This window comes from Austrofundulus limnaeus, unplaced genomic scaffold (assembly GCF_001266775.1).
Source record: "Austrofundulus limnaeus strain Quisiro unplaced genomic scaffold, Austrofundulus_limnaeus-1.0 Scaffold102, whole genome shotgun sequence".
Taxonomy (NCBI): domain Eukaryota; kingdom Metazoa; phylum Chordata; class Actinopteri; order Cyprinodontiformes; family Rivulidae; genus Austrofundulus; species Austrofundulus limnaeus.
Window position 1 is genome coordinate 1,074,119 of NW_013952504.1, and position 21,781 is coordinate 1,095,899.

General features: G+C 37.3%; 2 protein-coding genes across 3 annotated transcripts in view; both read right to left on the bottom strand.

The window, feature by feature from the left end:
- pnpla6 (patatin-like phospholipase domain containing 6) overlaps positions 1 to 15,719 on the bottom strand; it is a gene marked incomplete in the record, with an annotated part of 50,327 nt that extends 34,608 nt beyond the window's left edge. Inside the window, 12 exon segments of the mRNA XM_014013505.1 lie at positions 632 to 767; positions 2,752 to 2,832; positions 2,977 to 3,105; positions 3,417 to 3,497; positions 4,977 to 5,136; positions 5,235 to 5,375; positions 5,449 to 5,549; positions 5,641 to 5,723; positions 5,831 to 5,918; positions 6,565 to 6,618; positions 10,215 to 10,303; positions 15,634 to 15,719. Coding sequence (XP_013868959.1) covers positions 632 to 767; positions 2,752 to 2,832; positions 2,977 to 3,105; positions 3,417 to 3,497; positions 4,977 to 5,136; positions 5,235 to 5,375; positions 5,449 to 5,549; positions 5,641 to 5,723; positions 5,831 to 5,918; positions 6,565 to 6,618; positions 10,215 to 10,262 — 1,102 coding nt within the window.
- A 469-nt stretch (positions 15,720 to 16,188) lies between these two features.
- atp5pd (ATP synthase peripheral stalk subunit d) lies at positions 16,189 to 21,471 on the bottom strand. Of its 2 annotated transcripts, none has more exons than XM_014013507.1 (6): positions 21,376 to 21,471; positions 19,624 to 19,754; positions 17,131 to 17,227; positions 16,808 to 16,879; positions 16,458 to 16,520; positions 16,189 to 16,370 (listed from the first exon to the last, which is right to left on the bottom strand). In XM_014013507.1, exons 2-6 carry the CDS (start codon positions 19,743 to 19,745, stop codon positions 16,239 to 16,241), a joined length of 486 nt encoding a protein of 161 aa, XP_013868961.1. In that variant the 5' UTR covers positions 19,746 to 19,754; positions 21,376 to 21,471; the 3' UTR covers positions 16,189 to 16,238. The 2 variants fall into 2 exon arrangements, with proteins under 2 accessions (XP_013868961.1, XP_013868962.1); XM_014013508.1 differs by having other exon boundaries at positions 21,368 to 21,394.
- Between the last annotated feature and the right edge of the window lie 310 nt (positions 21,472 to 21,781).

The window sequence follows — 21,781 nt, forward strand, 5'->3', positions numbered from 1 at the left end:
GTCTACCTATGATGTCAATTACAGGCCGCTCTCATCTTTTTAAGTGGGAGAACTTGCACAATTGGTGACTGACTAAATACTTATTTTCCCCACTGTATAACCGTTTATCTCAACAGCGTGAATTTTTCCCCCAGAATAGAATAGAATAGAATAGAATAGAATAGAATAGAATAGAATAGAATAGAATAGAAATAGCCTCTATTGTCCCGCTGAGGGTAAATTCAGGTGTCACAGCAGCATCCGTACAGAGGTTCATACACTAGTTATTTCACAAACTAGACATAGTACACACAAAACAAAATTAACACTGACTAGCCATGATACAACTACTAAAAATATATAATATAAAGACTTGTGCAAGAATAGAAAAAGATGTTTTGTTTTAGACTATCAGAATCTGACATTAGGAATCAGAAATTGTCTGTTTTCAGTGCAAAACAATCTCAGACTATTAACTGTAAAGTGAAGTGTCACGATACGTTATATGTTATCAGTGTTATCTTTCCAAAATTGCATTCATACCTATTACAAAAATTTGACATTACAGGCGCTTTAAGAAATTGGGAACTTAATGTCACTAAGATGCAACTGAAATAGTAGACGTGACTTTAAGTGAGTACTTATACTCGACCTGGAGCTTCACCCTTTACAGCAGCTTCCCGATGCTCCTCAGGCACGGTCAGGCTGCCAAAGCGCTTCCCGTGGCGTACCGGACTGGTACGTGAAGGGTGGGGGGACTGCGGTGGAAGACGTGATGGCTGCATTTCCTTTACACCAGCAGAAAATAAATAAATCATCTATTTCAGGTAAAAGATAATATTAAGATCTGGTATTTCAAAAGATAAAATGTGTCTGACAGCTGTTGGAAAATAAATTTTGTGACTGATATTTTTTCTACTGTTGTAAACTCATTTAATCTGGATTTGTTTCTTTGCAATAAATGTCCAAACATCTAAATATACAATTCAATAAAAACACTTATTGTCCAGAGATTGGAATTTCACTGAAAACATGAGCAGTATACCGGGAAGCACACTGCCTGAAAAAACAAATAGTGGGGTGTAACAATACATACTTTCTCATATTTATTTGTTTTAGTTTACAAACAACCAGAAGCAGAGACAAATAAAAACACCTAAACAAGCCACCCTTGTTAGTATGGAGGGTCTAATGTAGCAGGTCATATACAGGTACTTTAATCAAAGTTATTATTTAGTTTATTTTGGACTTGCAAAGCTGCGTCTACATGCTGCAGAACAAGTTAACAGTCACCTCATGCTGGAGGACAGGCAGCTCTTTTGAGTTATTTGTACATTCACTATTTGTTTAAGACTACTTGCAGATGAATTTGTATTTAATTTTCATTTTTTTATGATCACATGTATTAATGTTACAAATACGTACTAGAGCTGGGCGGTATGACCTCAAATTCATATCAGGTATAAATTGAATCCCTTCACGATAATGGTAGAGCGCAGTAGAAAATTATTATGAAAAGTAATGATAATGTAATTTTTAGTGCTTTTTTATTTTGCAGAAAACTGTAATCATAATCAAACCCATCATTTTTGTTTTAATATCTGCCTGCCAAACAATGAGCTTCTGCCTGCTGAACTTATCAGCAGCTGCTCTGCTGTGCTCTCATCTTCATCATCACAGCAGAGCCGACATTACATTAGCAAGATGGATTTATGACTGAACGAACGTCCACGTCTTTTTTATCATCTCTGTGGGTAACAATACTTAAAAACAAGTTTTTTCTCCGACAACTTGGGTGTGAAAAAACTACGGTTGTTAAAGCTTCGGTCTGCGCGACATGCAAGAGGGGAATATTTTGAGGATTTATTCTCTCTATACGTGTTTTAAAACGCTAGAGTTTCTTCATTATATTTCGAACTCCTGCTCAGTTGTCTCTGCACTCGCAGCCCTGTTCACACAGGTGCGATGACGTAATGACGAAAGGACGGTAGAGGGTAAATTTCTAACGTAGGCCAACTTCATTCCGTTTCTACTGTCTACCGCATATACCGCGCAGCCCTAATACGTACTAAAGTTATTAAGCTTCAATAATTTGATGCAGAATAAAAAGCAACACAGAGCTAAATGAGATTTTCCAATATGAAAATAATAAAACAAAGTTTTAAAACATCAAAATAAATCAATCATGTAATACAAACTTTTCAGCACACACGCTAGTGTGATCAGGGACATTGAATAAATGTACTGATTGATGGCTTGCACAATGCTTCAAAAGTATTAATTAGTGAGGGGTTTTTTTTCCGAACTGCTGATTTGAAATAAACAAGCAAGTCTTTAACGGAATGTGATATTTTAAACCAGCCAAGCTTTGTTTGATGTAGAGTTTCGTATCATTCCCTGATTCATTTCTTTGGTGGCTGTTAGTAAAATGCTGGTAAAGAAAAAATCCACCCACTCTTGGAGGGGGGATTGCCCATTATTAAAGTACTCATCATCATTTCACACTGAACCCATCCAAAATATTTGTGCTGAACAGTCATGGTACAAACGCATGTACCGTTACACCCCTAGGAAATAGTCATGCTTATTTATACCATTTTAATGTTTTTTCTTGCCCACAGCAAACACTCTGAAACATATCTGGAGCTCATATTTGAACATCCAAAATCTCCTCTGATACTTGTTTAAAAAATAAATATACTGGAACCGCATAGCATGTATTGAATTTTATATTATTTTACCTTAATCTTGCCAGGTGTGTGTTAAACTCACATGACTGAAGAGCTCATTGGTCAGGCCCAGATAGTTGTGCAGGGCCAGGACTGTGACTCTTTGGAGACGAACCATAATGATCTGATAAAACAGAGGAAAAGTAATAATTTACGCATCGAAATAAAATGCAAATATGTCTTTTTCAAAACATGTGTTTACTGTTTGTCCTATAGGGTGTGGAAATACATGCGTACAAAAACAAATTCAGAAAATCACACAGCTCACCTGAACTACTCGCACTAGGCTCTCAGGGTACTTCTCAAATATAGACAGGAAGGCCTCTACAGGTAAACGGAGAACAGTGGAAACCTCTGCAGCTCGTGCTGACACTGTTCTGTAAGGCTTCTGGTGGCCCTGAACACAAAGATCCCATTTTATGAATCTAATAATACGTATGTATAGAAGCTCCAGCCTTTGTGATGATCATAGCAGCACTCATCTAGTCTTTAAAACCAGACTGGATTAAAACCTAACAGCCTGAGTCATGGCAAAGAAAAATATTTAGTGAGTCAGCAGATAGACGTGAATGATAGAAAGGGGAAAAATTTGTGGATTCCTTAAGGATTTGTCTTACTTCACATTAACAGTCTAAGTATGGGGAAAGCCTGTGTGTGTAGATGTGGTTAAACAAAGAGCTTTTGGAAATGGCACAAAAAGCAACCTACTGTTATAACATCCAGTATGCTGAGGAGACTATGGACACTATCTCCAGCATAAACTTCCTTAACAACACTTTCTTTACCATCCTGCAAGACAAGAACAAAACATTCAGTTTGATTTACATTTAATATAAAATAGATCATGTTTGTATATGTTTTAGTGATTTTCTCTATTAAACAAAAAATCTATAAGACTTCAAAGCAACAAAAAAATCTGGGTTTACAAGTATGAGTAAAACAATAAAGTGTGCTTTATTCCCCCTACTTGAATGGGTTTGTGTTGATGCCAATAGTCCGGGCCAATCTTTGACCCTATTTTTCCCCTATGACAATCTTAAGGACACTTCGATCATCATAATGGCTCTGAAGACAATCTTGTGAAATATTCCTGCCGTGTGGCATGTTAAGAGTGATCTAGTCATGGAAAGGGCGTTGGGACCGCTTCAACATCAAATGGGGGATAGCCAGCATGTTGTGTCTTGACCTAATATCCCAGCATGTTTGGTGTTCCCCGAGGACAAACGAGCTTGCAGTCTGTTTAATGTGACGTGCAGCCAATCAGAAAGCAAGGTGACGGAAACATGGAGGGGAATTCAAAATACACAAGACAAAACAACTGCCATGGTGCACCAGAAAGTCTGGTGGATGTTGGAGATGTATTTTTGTTTTATTTTTTTCTCTGTCAAAAACAATCCACAAACTACTGACATTGCTTCTTCCCTGCCTGTCATGTTTATTAACGATACACTCTCGTTTGATCTAAAGGTTTTGCGAGATTTCCCTGCTAACATCCGATTAGTCTGGTAAAATCCAGCCCCTTGTTTGATGCTTTGCTTCATACGAGGGTTTGGAACCTTGGCTATTGAGAAACCATTGCTTGCTGCAGGTGTGGAAACAATTGGATTTGATTTGGCCAATCGCCAACGTTTGGCCGTGACATTTGCACTGTGCCAGCTCGACTGTGAAAGAAGCTAAGCTAAGACGCTAACCGGACATTGCATGCTCTCTGAACAACCATCCCCTACTGGGAAGAGAGAAGTACTAAACTGAACTAGATGGCTGTAAATGAGTCCTGCAGGCTTTGTGAGACACATTTAATTTTATTTGGAAGCCTTGTCAACATGAACTAAATGGCTTCCTTCACTTCCTCCACTGCCATTGCTAAACCACAGGCAGCCTAAAACGGCACAGAAAATTGACAACATCATTCAAAACTCCTTCAGTTCGCTGATTGGCCCAGTTGAAATTCTACCGGAGAAATCCTTGTCTATAGCGGAAATCCTAGACGGGGTAGTGAAAGGAAACTAGAATAGAACTGGAACTGTGTAGGAAGGCAATGTCCAGGCTAACATCTGAATGTTTGTGAGTGAAATCTGTACATGTGTGGTGTGTTATCTTAGATGTGTGGCTGTACACCACATACTGTAGGACCAAAGCTGTTTTATCCATGATATTTTTTATTGTTGTATGGGGTCTCAGGTTTTGAAAATCAATTGACAATTCTAAAATTGGCATTTGAACCAGGCATTAAACCTGAAAATGGGGAAATGAAAGGAATAACACTACCATTCCAGTAAGGCACAGTTCTAGTTTTCCATCCTGAACCACGTAGATGCTGCTGTCAGGCTGGCCCGGCCTGAAGACGTACTCCCCTTGCTGGAATTGCAGAAAGACCATGTGTTTGCAAAGCTCCAAGAAGAGGGGCTTCTCAAAGTGGCCCAGCACGCTACGGTGGGAGATGAATGACAGTTAGGATGACTAACGCATACTGTGCCACTGATGCAGAACATTTGTGCAATAACGTGGTCCCTCTGCATAACCCACCGGACATTTTTGAGCATGTAGAGCACCTCAGAAGGGAGGTGGGAGTTGGCCACATCAAACTCTGTGAGGTCTGCTTCTAGCACAGAGGGAGGGGGCTCCTTAGCTTGAAGGATGGGCACCTCTTTTTTAAAACGCAGGATCCTACAAAAGTGATGGAGAAAGATTAAAAAAAGAGGACATGGTGAGGAAAAGTCATGGTTAGAGTGAGCTTTACTTTTTGGCAATAATGAGCATCTTCTGCTTCTTCTTCAGACGAGGTCGAGAAGAGGAGGAAGAGGAGGATGTACCCACCAGAGAGGACGTAGACTGTGACACCTATTGAAAATTTTTTATATCATCATTCCTGCGTTATCCAGTGCTTTTTTAAATATATACAGTGGCTTTCCATTTCCAACCACCCACTCACTTTTCGCATTATCTTTCGCCCATAGAACATGACTTTGTCCCTCTTGCGAAAGCGGTATTTGGGCGCCTCCTGAGCCTCCAGGTCTGTGAAACAGAATAAGTGTAAAAACCGGGCCAGAAGTGCACACAAGCCGTTTTAATGACAGTCATTAAACGTTCAGGCTGAGAAACGCTTCTAAGCAATTACTCACTTCGATGTTTGATCCTTCGCAAGATGAAGAAAATGAGGACGGCGATGAGAACGATGGCGATACCTGCACCAATCACCATCCCCACCATCTGGAAGAAAGAACAGATAAGGATATAAGAGCAACAAATGTCTACTCACTTTTTTGTTTAATTAAATAAATACCATATGAACCTTTAAATCAAAGTATTTTTAAAATAATTTGTACTTTTTAGATAACAATGTAATAAAAAAAAAACTTGTTTTTTTGGCCTCAGCCAAAATTAATGATTAGTGATCATGCTACAGTGGTCAAAGAACTGAATGACAATGAGACAATTGTAAATAATTGTTCAAGATTGGAAGCCCGAATAACATGCAGAAACCTGATTAAGTTCTCAGTTAAATATTTATTTTCAGATCTAAAAACTTCATTTCACTCCGACCAGGTCTGTGGCTCCGGAGATTTCCAGCTTACTTGTCCTTTCAATATTTATAAAAAAGTCTGGTCACACCCAGGATATGATGTCATACCCCTAAAACAAGTACCCTTAAAACAGTTTTAAATTCCTGAAATGTAAAATATTATGTGTTTACACTACTGGAGCTAGGCACATGTTAAATAGACACTTGTTGATTCTCTTACTGGTAAAAGTAAATGACTACAACTGATGACAAAGTGTCTATTTAAAATTCAGTTAATCAAACTATCCAACACAATAATAAAACTGATTAAATGACATTTAACAGCTCACTCACCGTGCTTGTCTGTAGTTCCTCCTCCACATTTGCCTTAAGGTTATCAAATCTGTCCTAAAGGAAAGAGTAGCAGAAACTCATTTTCACAAAGTAGAAAAAACTTTTCTTATACAGCTAACATTACAACTGTTAACACTCTGAAATGTGACTTCATGAAGGGGAGTCCTGAAGGCTAAAATTCATTCAACTGTAAAAGAATGTGGAAATGAAGAATTTGCCTTGGGGAAAGCAATGGCTAAAAAAAATAGACAAGGAGGGGATAAAAAGTTGTAGAATCTAACCTGGAATATGTAATTAGATGTGTGTGCCTTTTTAATGTTTATTATTAAAATCTGATTAAAAAAATCATAATCACAAATGTATTTATTATTATTATTAAGTAGTAACATATAAGTAACCGTTTGTGGCTGTGCAGGGACTGCGTAGATCTAATAAATCAAGATACACAACCGTTTACGTTTGCATGAAAGTGTGTATCTATCGTCCAAACTATCAGGTAGTACTTTTATGGTGGGAGTATGAGGTTTTTATAGCTTTGGCTGACTGCCACTGACACTACATTTCATGTTATCATTGGTTATTGATTAGTGCGTGACAAGCTAAAGGTTACTTGGCAGTAAATGGATTAAGCTAGACAAAGGTAATACTGACAGCTCTAAAGATGATTTAAGTAAGCCCAGTGGGGTTCACTGCCAAGTACGGAAAAAAGTGCACACACCAGCTATTACGCTCAGACAGTGGATCTGAAACTGTCATAGCAAGGATGAAAATGTATTAAAAGCAGTATTTTTCTGAAGATATGAACAGAAAGCCTCGCATTTGTGCAGAACTGGCAGACGAACTTTGTTTTAAGGGCAACCTAACCCATAATTGTGCTTCCATCCAACTGTGAATGATGCACAGCGGACTCGTTTCTATTCTCTGGATCAGAACAGATAGTCTAGGCTGCAGAATTCCCTGAATGTGAGCAGCCACGCAATTAACACGTTTGCTGCATCAGGACTTAATTAGCTTGACTTTTCTTTACTCCGAGTTACAACTCTGCTTTAGAAAAGGCCAGAAAGCTCTAAAAGATAAGTAAAAAAAGGAAACTGATCAATGTATATTTTTTATTTATTTATTACCATTTTCTAATGAACAGCTTCACAACAGGCACCAAAACACATCTATTTTTTTTCCTTTTTTGCAGCTCTACAGGGTGAGTCAAAAGTCTCAGGACTTATAATAATAATAATATATGACCTCAGGAAATTTCCGCTGCAGGTCACCGTCGTATTTCCAATAATAATAATTTAAAAGCTATCAGTACACCTTTATTTAACTTTACAAAATCATCAGCAGAGGTTGACGTCTGTACCAGCATTGAAAATTTAAAAAATCTTCAAAATGTTTTTTTTACTGTGTTTTCTTCTTGCCTCATTAACCCTTAGTTTCACTGCAGAATTTCTGCTGACTGAGACAAATCAGTGCAACAACAAAGAGTGTGTTCAGATTAGGAGGATCTTCAGGCTCGTCCTGATTGACGTAGATCTCCCAGCTGGGATGATAACTGCAGCAACTGTGACGAGTCTGGAATGTACTGTTTAAACACTTTGTTCTGTCAAAAACCAAACAACATGTTGTTGAGTGGCTAAACGTAACCGACTGTGACTGTTTCTATAAAAGGTTTTTACAGTAATGAGAATCTATACTCAGTGGTTGCATTCACCCTGTTCTGATATAATGTCTATTAGAAAAGAATTTTTTTTCAGGTTTGTGTCAAAGCAATATTCAAAAGATGTAAAAATAAATGAGATGATGAGAGCCATGAGAATGACTGTATAACATGGTGGAAAGAACTTGAGTTAACCCAGTTTTCTGAACTATTACATCACAGAATTTGGGACGGAACTGATTAATAAGGTCTGGACTTACCAAATAAAATTATGTGGTCTTTATTCTACTCTCCTTGATTTAAGGAGGGATTATTATGCAAAATCAACTTTTTTAACCATATGTTTGCTCCTTCACTAATGGACTCTGTTTTCAATACTTGGAGTTTAAAGGGAATGACTTCTCTAAATTATCTTTATATAGACAATAAGTTCGCCTCATTTGAACAGCTAACACAGAAATTTGACATCCATAAGTCACAGTTCTTCAGGTATTTACAACTGAGACATTTTGTAATGTAAAACTCTGGATGTTTTCCTCTATGCCCCACAACTTCTCTTATAGATGAGATTCTGATGTGTAAGTCTGTAACAAAACGCTYTATGAGCAGAGTTTATTCTCTGCTCAGCTCATTTTCTGACTCCAATTTAGATTCTTTGAAGGGCAAGTGGGAGATGGACTTGGAGGAATCCATATCAGACACAGTTTGGCAAAAAATTATTCAAAATACTGTATATATTCGTCCTCAATATGTGTGAAACATGTTATAGTTCAATTCAAGGTAGTACATCGTCTACACTGGTCTAAGGACAAATTGTGTAAATTCAAAAAGGACTTGGATCCATCGTATGATCGTTGTAAACAATCCCCTGCCACACTTCTGCACACATTCTGGTCCTGTCCAAAGTTACATGGATATTGGCAAGGCATCTTTGACACCTTTTCAGGACTATTTGGACGAACTGTTCATCCATCACCATTCATCTCTCTCTTTGGGGTGGCTCCAGCAGAGGCTTCCCTCAGTGAGCATCAGAGGACGGTGTTAGCTTTCTGCTCTCTACTGGCTAGAAGACTTATTCTTCTTCGATGGAAGGATCCACATCCTCCAGTATATGGTCATTGGTTAAGACAAGTTATGTCCTACATTCATTTAGAGAAGATTAGATATACTGTTAGGGGATCTGTAAACAAATTATTTGATATCTGGCAGCCATTTATATCTTATGTAGAAAAAATTTCGGCAGATAATTTTGTGTAAAGGTTAAATATTGTTTCATTATACACAAACCTGCTCATTGTATCATTTGATGAATACAAGATCATTTTTTATTATTTCAGTGGATCCGGTATAGGAGGGGAGGGATGGGAGGGATTTTGGGTGTGTGTGTGTTTTGTTTTGTGTTTTTGTAAGTCTGTTCCTATTTTTGGTTTGTAAAAAAAAATTTAATAAAAAGACCTTGATCAAAAAAAAGGTCTCAGGACTTTCAGAAAGAAAAGGTTAAAGGGTATATCTGAATAGCTTAGCAGGTAATGGGTCAAGGTATCTATCTTTAGAAAAAACTAGCCCTCAATTCAATATGGTGACTTTCAAGATGGCGGCCATGTTCTGGACATGGCCTAAACAATAGGCACTGTCACTGCTTGATCTGTCCCGGAAGCATGAGCAATACAATCAGCTCATTTGGCATGCACTACTTCAGTAATACATCTAGATCGCTGATTAATAATAAGAAAGAGTACTGGAAATAATTCAACATTTACTTGCTGGAATATTCAGATATATAATTTTCTCTTTTCTTTCTGAAATAAAAAGGTGTCCTGCGGCTTTTGATTCACCCTGTATTGTAGATTGTGTCCTGTTGTCTTCCATTTTATATTATTGAATAAATATAAACATAAATAATAAATATAAATAAAATAAACCCAAGACAATTATGGCTATCCCAACAATATAGAAAGCAAACCCATTCAAAGTGATCCAAATAAAACAAACCAACCGGTGAAGGGTCTTCTTGGACCTCTTGCTCTGAGGTACTCTGTCCCATTGTAACCTTGTGTCTTCATAGGGATGGTCCATCAAAGGCCACTAAAAACACATGTAGAATTCAACAAAAGTTCCCTCAAAATAAAATCATAATTTTTCACTTAATTTTGTTTATTTGTCTTAATGTCATGGAATCGCTTTGGGCTTATTGTCACACCCTCTTATTTGGACAATTAATATTTAAATTACAAATTGTGCTCCACATGACTCCAAACTGTAATGTTTCAAGAGCAATCCTCTCATTATAAACTTGTTGAAACATGGTTTCTTGGCAAAAAAAAATCTATCAGGGCAAAATTCTCAAGTTCATGCATGATCAACCTGGTGAAGTAAAACATTTTGCCCTGACATTACTGGTACATCCATGGACAAACATGAACATGTTGGAACTCAGCAACATAACAGGTCAGGCTTTAGAAGGAGTTTGCTCATAATCGCTTCACCTCTACAAAACAAAACTTCACATCCTGTAACAAGACCATTCCTCATAGACATATCACTGACTTTAGTCTGGATTACACCAACAAAAAATTTCTCATTCACTTAAATATTTGGATGCAAGAGGAAAAAAATTGAATAGGTCCTCTGGACGGGTTCTTCTTTAATGAAACGTTTCGTCTCTCTTCCAAGAGACTTCTTCAGTCTGAGAGTTTCAGGCAAAAATTCAAGCTTTTGAGTCCTGCCTCCAGGTGACTGATACTCACATCACATGGCTATCGTTCACAGGTGACTGATACACAGGTGACTGATCATGTGAGTATCAGTCACCTGTGAACGATACCCATGTGATGTGAGTATCAGTCACCTGTGAACGATAGCCATGTGATGTGAGTATTAGTCACCTGTGAACGATAGCCATGTGATGTGAGTATCAGTCACCTGGAGGCAGGACTCAAAAGCCTGAATTTTTTGCCTGAAACTCTCAGACTGAAGAAGTCTCTTGGAAGAGAGACAAAACGTTTCATTAAAGAAGAACCCGTCCAGAGGACCTATTCAATTTTCTTCCTTTTGATTTTTTACCTGGATTACTGAGATGCATCAGGACATTTGGATGCAAGACTTTACCTCAAATTGCTTTAATTTCATGTAAATGATTTTAGTCAAACACACACACACACAGAGACAGAGAGACAGAGAGAGAGAGACTATCTAAGGATACTAGGTCAAGCTTTTATCTGTCACAGAAACACACAGAGGCTTTCTGCATATCACATAAAAACATATCCAGATGGTCTCACCCCTCCTTACTATTCTTTTAAATCCATCTCCTTCTCCCTGTTTAACCCTAAAAGAAATGATCTCCTTTACTCCCTGGGTAAAGTGATGCCACTTGTACAAGAGATTTAGGCAAGGTTAAATATCTTGCCTAGGCAGAAAAACCTGATGAAAAGAAATCAAATTTGCTAAAGAGAAGTGTGTTTGACATGTTATTTTTGGGGTGGTTTGTTCTCGTTGTTTTCAGTGAATCTGTGATACTTCCACTCTGGCAGAAGTAATTAAAAATAAATAATTAAATATGTGAATCTGCTGAATGCCGTAATCAACACACACATTTATATCTTTATTATGACCTATCGACTTCCATTCATTTCCAGTCAACTCTATAGCCTAACTCTGACCCTCACACTGACCCCCAATACACATCTAACCCTGAACCTATCTAAACTCAATTCACACACACACTGCAATGTGTTGAGATTGAACTCACTGATCCTCCCATTGGAAGCTGACCTCTCAGTCACTGAGCCAAAGTCGCCGACAGAGTAAGTTCTTAAAAATAAACAATCCAGTAACTACTGATATGATTGGGATGAATATTATATACCTGTGAATTCATGTCTTTGATTTATATCGATGTTATTGCCTGGACAACATCAACATCTAGGATAGTAAATTCCTTATGCCAACTTATCAAACACACTTTTTATGTCTAAATTGTTAATAAAAGTTGCATGTTTGATCAATTTGTTACAATTACAGTATGTACACGCCTAAAAGAAGCTTCCAGTTGATTTTTTTTTTCAATTCCATCTTCAACGTAGATGTCTTTATAATTTTCAGAAGTTGGGATAAATTGTCTACAATGTCATAGTGTGACAGGGCCTCTAAACCAACCACACTGCCAGGTTGTACTTCATTAAAATCCTCCAAGCACTTCAGCAAAGTCTTGCTGGAAGAGAAACAATCTGAGTTCCTCTCTTGTGGAACCAACTTCCAGTTTCTGTCCGTGAGGCTGACACTCTGTCTACTTTTAAGATTAGACTGAAGGCTTTCCTTTTTGATAAATCCTATAGTTAGACTTAGGTTTCCTGAATTATTCTTCATTTCTGCTGCTATAGACTTAGACTGCTGGAGCACAAACTGAGCACATTTCCTCACTCTGCTGTTGTCTTTAGTCTCTCTTCTCTACATGTTTAAAGTAATTATTTCTATCATGTTTTTTCTTTGTCTCTTCCAGAGGAAGGTGCACCTGGACCAGTCCCAGACCAGTTCTTCTTGTCTGTGTCTCTTTCCTGTCCCTCAACCAGCCGGTCGAGGCAGATGGTCTCCTGTCCTGAGCCTGGTTCTGCTGGAGGTTTCTTCCTGATTAGCAGGGAGTTTTTCCTCTCCACTGTTTGCTCAGGATGGGAGACTGTGATGAAGTGATTCGACGCAGCCCGCTGGTTTCTTTGTTAGATTATTCTTTTCATGTACAGTGCCCTGAGACAACGTATTTTGTGACTTGGCGCTATATAAATAAACTGAACTTGAACTTGAGAAACAAACTGTTTGCTCCGAGCACTACAACTTGGCTAATGAATGAACAAGAAGAAACAAAAACACATAAGTGTCTTGTTGCAAAAAAAATGAATGCAAACAAGCTCATTGATTTGTAATTTACATGGTTCATCAAATAATATTTGTATGCATGTCAATGTTTGATTTTTAAAAATAGTAAAAAGAGAGAAGAGAGGCTGCAGCTCCCTGAAACCTAAAACCAAGAACAAGTAAAGAAAAAAAACTGAATGGATGGAATGGTAGTACAGCAAATCATTTCATCTGAGGAGCTCTGGAGATATTATTTCTACTTTAAAAACTGTTTACTTGTAGTTAATTTAAAACCTTTTGCTTCTCTGCTAAACTTTACAAATCAATAAATGTTCCAGCTTTAAATTTGTTACATTACGTTTTAAACTTAGTTAAAATTTACATTACATGAAGTTTCTGTCTGGCATTTTCTGAACAAAGCACAAACACACTAATCAGCTGCTGCTCTGTTCTGATACATTTCCTGCTGTAAGGGTGGCTGGACTGCCGTATTGATGAAATTGAATCAGTGAAAGGCTGAGGACTGAGTATCATGTTACAGCCCTACCCACTCAGTCATAAACAAACCACAGAACAGGATGTTGCTGTTAAGATCAGTCTTAAAAACAACTTCTTAGAGCAACAACATCTTGTAAATTTTACAGTGTGTGTGTGTGTGTGGGGGGGGGGGGGGGGAACATTATGAATTTTACAGGCATGTAGTTCAATTCCATACCACAACCAAGTAACTGTTACCTTAAGTTATAAAACGATGTATATATTATAAATAAATTTGACTTTGCATAGCCTCTAAATGCTTTGAAAATGGCCTCAGTCACTTTAAGAACCTCCTACCATTTCCGACACTCCCACTTCAGCACGTTTTCACAACATTACTTTATGCTGTTCACAGCATTTCATAGGAATGTTGTAAGAGGTTAGTCTCCTTGGCATCCCAAAAAAGCATTGCCTAGTTGAAAAGGCATCCCCCACCCCAAAATAAATAAATAAGTGAAGACTGGACTGAGAAGTAGATTGTAATAGAAGCTCATGTGGGGGAGGGATGCTCTGTGGGGCTGCATGGAGCTCGTCTGGGGTCTGAGCTCCAGGGAGGAGCTTTGGGTAAATAGGCGGCGTTTTGTGCCAGCAGTTTAGACAGCTCTGAGTGGCTACCAAAGATTTTCTCAAACATGCAAGAATGAGTTAAAGTAACCCTTTGGGTATGTATTTGATGAGGGAATAACATCATAACATGATACAAAGCTCAAAACAGTGTTGTCTTTTAAAGGAAATGTTGCCATTTCAGTGTAACTTGTTGCAATATAAAAAAAACTTGTTTGATTTTTTTTGTTTGTTTCTCCATAGCCTTGAATGTAGTAATAACACTGTGACAGACTTTCCCCACAGTATCCAACCNCCTCAATGCAGGCCTGTTTCCATTGTCTTCTGAAACAATGGAGACAGTGTTGACTCTACAGTCCAGGGCCAAATGTAGGCAGCCCACCAACACAACCATGTTTGTATTCAATGATTACTCTCTGTCATCAGATTTAAAGTAAACAGCATCAAACATGGAGATTTCCAAGGATTGATACGTTTGACACCAGGTGTGAGGGGAGGTTCATCAGACTAGCAGAGAAACAAACATTTAGTTTACATACAATGTACTCAAACAAAACCAGACAGGATATTTAAAATAAGGTTTGCTTTACATCATTTAACCCTGATATTAAAGCCAAACTACAAAACGTTCCAACACTTTATTTTACATGTGTAAAAACGTGTCTTGTGTAAGATAGGTTTTTATTTATTTATTTTGACCACTGACCAAACGTGAAAGGAACCTGACAAGAAGCAGTGAACGAGTCTCTGAACAACTCTGAAAACATCAGCTCCTATTTCCATTCAGCCAAAATAGTCTGCATAATTTGCCCTGGCAGCGTTGGCTTACTGACCTCAGGAAATTTCCGCTGCAGGTCGCCGTCGTATTTCCAACAAACTCCAGAGAAAACATTTGGAAAATACAAATAAATTCAACGAACAGGCTCAATGTTTACCTGGCTAATTCAGACTGCAAGTTTTTGTCGCCATGTCTATGGCTGACAGAGACAGCAGGCCTCGTTAAACGCTTGAGTAAGACTAGTTATTATTTTTAATTTAACTTGGGCTAACATTCAACATTTTGGTGACATGTTTATAACGCTTTGAAAGTGTCGAATTAAAAACTTGGGGCAGAAGAGGCGCCTCATTGTTGCACATTCAAGCTAACGTTTTAAGCTAACATTTTGCTCCTAAATGAGCCGTTTCGTGTCTGTCGAAAACAAATCGTTGCAAGAGTAAATCTAAATCTAAATCCCATTATTGTTTCATCAAAACTTTGTTCAATTTCCTTCTCATTATGACCTCAGTTCAATAACAATCTCATCATACAGAGATTTGACGCGACCGGCTGATCAGATGTAAAAGACTGACAGCTTCTTTTCTTACCGGGAATAAAAGGTTTTATAGATCATATAGCTTGGTACTAAATAGACAACGGAGATCTTTTTTTTCCCCATAAATATGTTATTCTAAAAGAAATTTACCTGGGCAGATGTACTCCTGCTAATCGTCTGACTTTCAAGACAAAATACAACGGAAGTCATGTTTTATGAAGTCCCACCCATTCCACTATGACTGACCAATCAACAACTTGGATGCTGTGAAATCGAACCAATCATAATCTAAATCCATGACGAGGGTAAGTCCCGCCCAACTTTATAAACAGACAGCTACGCTGTCCAATGGGCTTTATGAGAAACAACCAACCTCATCTATGGTTGGATAGCGTTAAATAAGGTTGACATCGTGCTTTCGTGAACTGATGCTTAGATATGGGTGGTACAGTTTTCTGATAAAGAACTAATTATGATTATATTACACCACGTTCTCACTTTAATGATACCTTTAGTCTACTCTGGTTAAACTGATCAATCCCTAATGTGAAGGAAAATGCATGAAAACACAATCAATGTGTAACTAAACCTGAAGCCATCATGCCCCCTTGTGGATATTACCTGACAAGTCATAACTGTTATAATGTAAGGTGTACTGAAAAGAAAAAGTTTCAGTCATCAAATATTAATGACAATTCAAAACAGTTCTTTTTAAAATACATAATCTTTATTGTTAAGCATGTCAAGTAGTAGGATTACATCTCTGCAATTGGCCTGTGGGGCCAGTAAGGGTATTTGACCTTGTCCAACCTGGTCTCAGGGAAAGCGTCGTGGTACTCTTCGACGGTCATTTGATCAAAGGGGATCATGTTGATAAATTTATCCAGCTGAAGAAAACAGAAAGAGAGACAGTAGATTAAAAAAAATCAGCTATGGCATTTGCCAAGCATTTTAACAACCAATTACCACCTTACTTGTTTTTCGTACTCAGCAACGCGAGCCTTTGATTCTGCAATGTAGGCCAATGCACTTTTGTCCTGTTAGAGAGAAATGAAAAAGAGATGAGAAAAAACAAAAAACAAAACACCAACAACTGCAAATCAGTGACTACAGTGTGATTAGTTCCAGATGCAAGGACTGTATTTCTGAACTCCAAACTAGGACAATTGAAGAACATTTAGCCTGTAATAATTAAAAACACTGCAAACGTAATCTGATTACTTTTTTATTCCACACAGTTACAATTCTTACACAAACACACATACGTACCTAATCTTAACTGTGTAAGCTAAAACTAGAACTCATCATTGATGTGGCAACTTACAGATTCAGCCTCCTGTGCTTTAATGACACTTGTCTGTGTGTCGATGGGCTCAGGAACCTTCAGGGCTTTGAACTGCGTGCAGAAATATGAATATTGTGTCATCTTTTTAACACAGTCTAGCACAGGTAAAATATGACTTTACTTGGTGATCATTTGCCTAAATGGCACCGGCCATTTATAAAGAAAGTTTTGCAGAGATTAGAAAAATTGTTAAATTTGTTCACTGGTAGTCATGATCAAAAGTCACCAGCTAGATTTTAATTTAAAATATGTATCATTTAACATAAAACTCTTTCTCATCTTAAATTACCATGAAAACTCACCTTCTTCTCAAACTCATCAACCATCCCGGGTTTAGCCACTGCACTCCTGTAGTAACTCCAATTAATGGGTGCAGGAGTTTCAGGCAGGGAGGATAATCTGTTTGAATGAGAGGAGAAATATTTTAACAGATGGCTCTAAAGGATCGACTGCAGCATGAAGACGGAAGAATACAGTGAATTAGGGCTGCAACTAATGATTATTTTAATACTCGATTAATCCGTTGATATTCTTTTTTTGATTAATCAATTAATCGGCCAAATCATTAAAACGCTTAATTACATGAATATGAGTAGATTTAAATTAAGTTAACTCCTTAAGGATGCAAGTTATTGATAATGAATTAATCTGAAGTTGATGTATCTTATAGATTCATTAATAAATTAATAAGCAGCCATTTAAAAAAAAAACAGAGTTTTCTCTTGAATCAAGAGTGTCTTCCCATAAAATGAAGGATTAAGTACTGCCTGAAAAAAATGTGTATTTCTCCTACATGAAACATAACAGAAATTTAATAGGTTGCTGAATGAGGAAAATAGACTAAAATAATAAAATATGATTTTTAGATGTAAAACTATTATTTAATTATTATAATTAGAATTTATTTACATTTAAAATTAATTTTTTTCTCCAATTCTTTACTTTTTGTTTCATTCTTGTTGGTTCTGTTAGACTAAAACATTGTTCTGACCCAGTAACCGGTTCTGAAGCAGCCCCGCTCCTCCTCCTCCCGTCTCCCTGCAGACCTGCTGCTCGATCGCGTCTTTTTTTATTATTATTCCTTCATCCTGAAACTTTTTGTTGCTCAACAAACAACTTTGAGCCTCAGTCAGAAAAAACTGGAGGGTTTTTATACTTTTGGCCCGAGGAGGTTCATCATTCTGTCCAAAATAAAACGTGCAAAAGCTCATACTTCCAGGAAAACAATTACTATAGCATGCACAGACATGTTGACTTAAACCCTTGATTACAAGTGAAAAAAAAAACTGTAAAATACAAATAAGCTGAAAAACCACACTATAATGTGGTTCCAGTTCAATTTTGTCCAAGTTCTCAACCAGAAACCCATACATTTGGGCTTTTTAACAAACATATTTTAAGTCCGAATGAATCAAGTATAATTTTACATTACACCAGCACATTCACATTAGAATCTTTTAAGATCATTATGATAGCTGTTTATGCTTCTTTTTATGGGTCATAACAAGGGATGTGTACCAAATTTGATACTTTTATAAAGTACCAACCAAATTCTCTCGGTACTACCGAGAACCTATTCACGTAACACCAAATGGTACCATGTTTCAGTACCTAAACGCATCATTGCGACCGTGTTGGCGTAAGAGTGGGAGATTTTCCATGCTTGTTGTGAACGCAGCTTCGCGCAAGAGCGTAATGACGTCAGCAGCCGCTGGTTCAGTAAACAAAGAGAGGCAGAGCTCGGTCTGAACGTAGCTTTAAAGCCTCGCAGCTCCTAAACTCACCGAACAGACCGCCTCTGAATTATCTGGTGGATTAATTATCTTGTGARCACAACGTTCGCTTGCTCAGAGTAAATAAAGCTCCGCCACTTTCTTTATTTCATCCACCATTAAACAGAGAGCAGCAGAGGAAAACAACAGAGGCACTTACTCCGAACATGTCTGACCTGAAAGAGCACAAGCAGCTAACTTGAAGCATTTTGGCTGCTCAAAACATAGCTTAAATATCTTTAACTCCATCCTCATTAGCTTGTTTGATTTAAACGTATTTGCCTTCCATGGACCTCCATCACACAATTTTTCTAGCGGGTAAATGACATCAATAGAAACACGTGGAGCTGGATTTTAATTTGTGCAACAAGACAAAACAGTCTTGTTGTTTTCAAGAGTTTCACTTTAAAGAAGTTTGTTAAACAACTGATGTTACAATACAAATGGTTGGATGTTGTTATATATTAAGAAATAAATATGTTAAATTAAAACAAATTAAGTTTATTATTTAAAAAAACAGCACACAGAAAGTACCGAAAACTGGTACGTTAAGTACTGGTACCGATTCCCAGGTGATGGATATTGGTACCATATCAATTCAAATGTCAAAAGGTACCCATCTCTAGTCATAAGTTATAAAACCATGTGAAACAATTGAAAGGCCTGATGTTTCTTGAAAGAATGGATATTGCCTGCTGCCTTTCATACCAGAGTTTTAAAGAGATCATCTTGTTGAGGAATGATAGAGTTATAACCGTTATGGTGATGTTGTGCAATGTGTCAGCTCTCAAATTGTGCATTGTGAATGATTCTCAACCACTACCAAGTCTTAGCTTTACATTTGTAAAATTCACTGAGTTGAAGCAATTCTTGTGTCCACTAAGGTCAATTAGCTATGACAGCTTCCTCGATTTATACGGAATCAAAAAGCTAATCAGTTGTAAATATACATCTGATGACTACTTTGAGAGTTTCATTCCTTCAAGTCATTTAACAGCCTCCGCTGTTTGTTGTGTGACATACTTAGCAGAAATGGCATCACTCTTGGCCTTCAGTGCGTTGAATTCGCTCCGCTGTACGGGTGGGATCCGCTCAGCAAATGCCACCCAGTCAACAGCCTTCAGGGATAAACGACGGGCTGCCATCTTTACTTTCTGAAATCAGAGGGAAATTCATGAACAACGTTTATTCGAATGTATCCATAATTCAACCAAGTGAGTCCCAATGATGTGAGGGTCCTTTGAGGGTTGATAATGTCAACTGCACCCTGGAAGTCAAAAGTCACAAGACATTATTTTATTTTGACCCAATATGGCAGCCATGTTCTGGACATAGCCTAAATGATAGGTCCCCTCACCCATTACTTGCTGGGGTATTCAGATATGTAATTTTCCCCTTTTCTTTCTGAAATAAAATGTGACTTTTAACTTTACCTACAGATTATTCAACCTACACAAAAAAAACTTTGTTTTGTTTCACAAACATAGACTTTCTATTCTACTTAAAATCTCACAGCAGATCTTGTGAAATAAAATAATTTGAACACTGATATTTTAAATAAAGCTTAAGGACATTACATTTAAATGACCACAGCATTTAGGCATGCACATTAAACAACCTTAAAATTAAAACCTTTTTACAAAATACTGTGCTGCAAAACCCTTGTACCGCTAAGAGCTCTCACTAAGCAGGGGGTGAATATTGGGATGTTTGAATGTGAGTTTGACACTACAAAAACACCTCATTTTGAAGATGGAGCTGTGCTTTTAGTGTTTATTTTTCTCAGTCAGTCAATTTTTTTGCAGCTTTTTAACTATGACTGGAATCCCTCTTCTTGCTGCACTCTTATCTGTGCTGGTGTTGGTTACGCAAAAATTATTTGGTGATATTCATCATGGTAACATCCACCTGAATGCAAGGAACCCAAAATATAACTTTAAAATAATCAGAGCAGCTTTATCTTTCCTTCATTAATTTAATTCCTAAGGCTTTACAATCATAAAAATGCTACATCATTAATGATTTTATAGCATGTTTAAAATACAAAGTCGTATAAATAAAATTAGGATTAGACAATTAAAAAAAATGTTTACCTCCAAGAATCCATTCATACTTGTTTTTGTGTTTGTTCTATTGTCATCATTTTTGTGTGTGTTTGTATCTGTATTTGTATGCATTTTCTTTTATTAATTTAGGTTAAACGTATAATTATGTGTTTATAGTTGTTTCTCTGTGTAAATTATTGTGCAACCTACAAATAACCCTTCAGAGATATATGAACCTGTATGGCTAAAATTGGCACGATTACATCATGTCGAGTAATTTTGAATATTGTGCATCTGTTTTTAATTTAACCATAATTCAATGAATACAACATGTAAATATTTGATCTTGATATGACGACTTTGTTTTATTTAAACCGCGAAAGAGAAAAAATATCGGTGCTGAGCAGTCATTTGTGAGAAAAATAAACCCACTAATTAAGCAAAAAATGTGGGCTAAGGTTATTTTACGGAGGGATAAACATCAAAATGGCTTGCATTAAATTTGTTGTCCATGACATTTACTTGATCAGGACGCTTTGCAACACCAGAGCTACAGTTAGCTTGCTAGCCAAGGTCAGAAGTATCTTTAAGACAACACGGGTCTTTTCAAACATCGAGTAAGCTAACTTTTGAAATAAATGCACACATATAATAACGTAAATTAAACAAATAGCCAACTAAACGGTCTATTTAAAAAGTATTTGTGTTATTTATCCACATACCGACTCACCTCGCTGAAGTAAGCGATGCCTATGACAGAGCGGACACAGAGCACCGGAAGTGCCTTTTCTTTACGTAGAGCAGCAGAACGCTGCTATCGCCCCCTACCGGCCAGGCTGAGACATTACACTAAATTTCAACCTGCCCCCCGTTGTCCGCTTGTCCAAGTCTCCGCTTGTCCGCCCCAAACTTTGCAGTTTTTTTTTTCCAGCTCAGATTAGACCTGTTTTGGTAAATGCGAGCTTTAAAGAGATTAAATGCGCTTTCAGATCATTTGATTTTAATTCATAGGTCTGTTCTCCCCTCTCATTTATTGTTCATGTGCAGTGGAAAAAAAGCACAAGATCAAAGTTGAACAAAAATGTGGTGCAAAAACGTTCAGGCAATTTAAGACAGGTAAAACAAAAATATAATAA

What these genes read in the sequence shown, in the direction of transcription:
- atp5pd (XM_014013507.1), bottom strand. Translation starts at nt 19,745, where the DNA reads ATGGCAGCCCGTCGTTTATCCCTGAAGGCTGTTGACTGGGTGGCATTT. An exon ending in AAGCACAGGAGGCTGAATCT is followed by an intron (nt 16,521 to 16,807) that starts GTAAGTTGCCAC and finishes TCTCTCTAACAG; the next exon opens with GACAAAAGTGCATTGGCCTA. An exon ending in TTGCTGAGTACGAAAAACAA is followed by an intron (nt 16,371 to 16,457) that starts GTAAGGTGGTAA and finishes TGTTTTCTTCAG; the next exon opens with CTGGATAAATTTATCAACAT.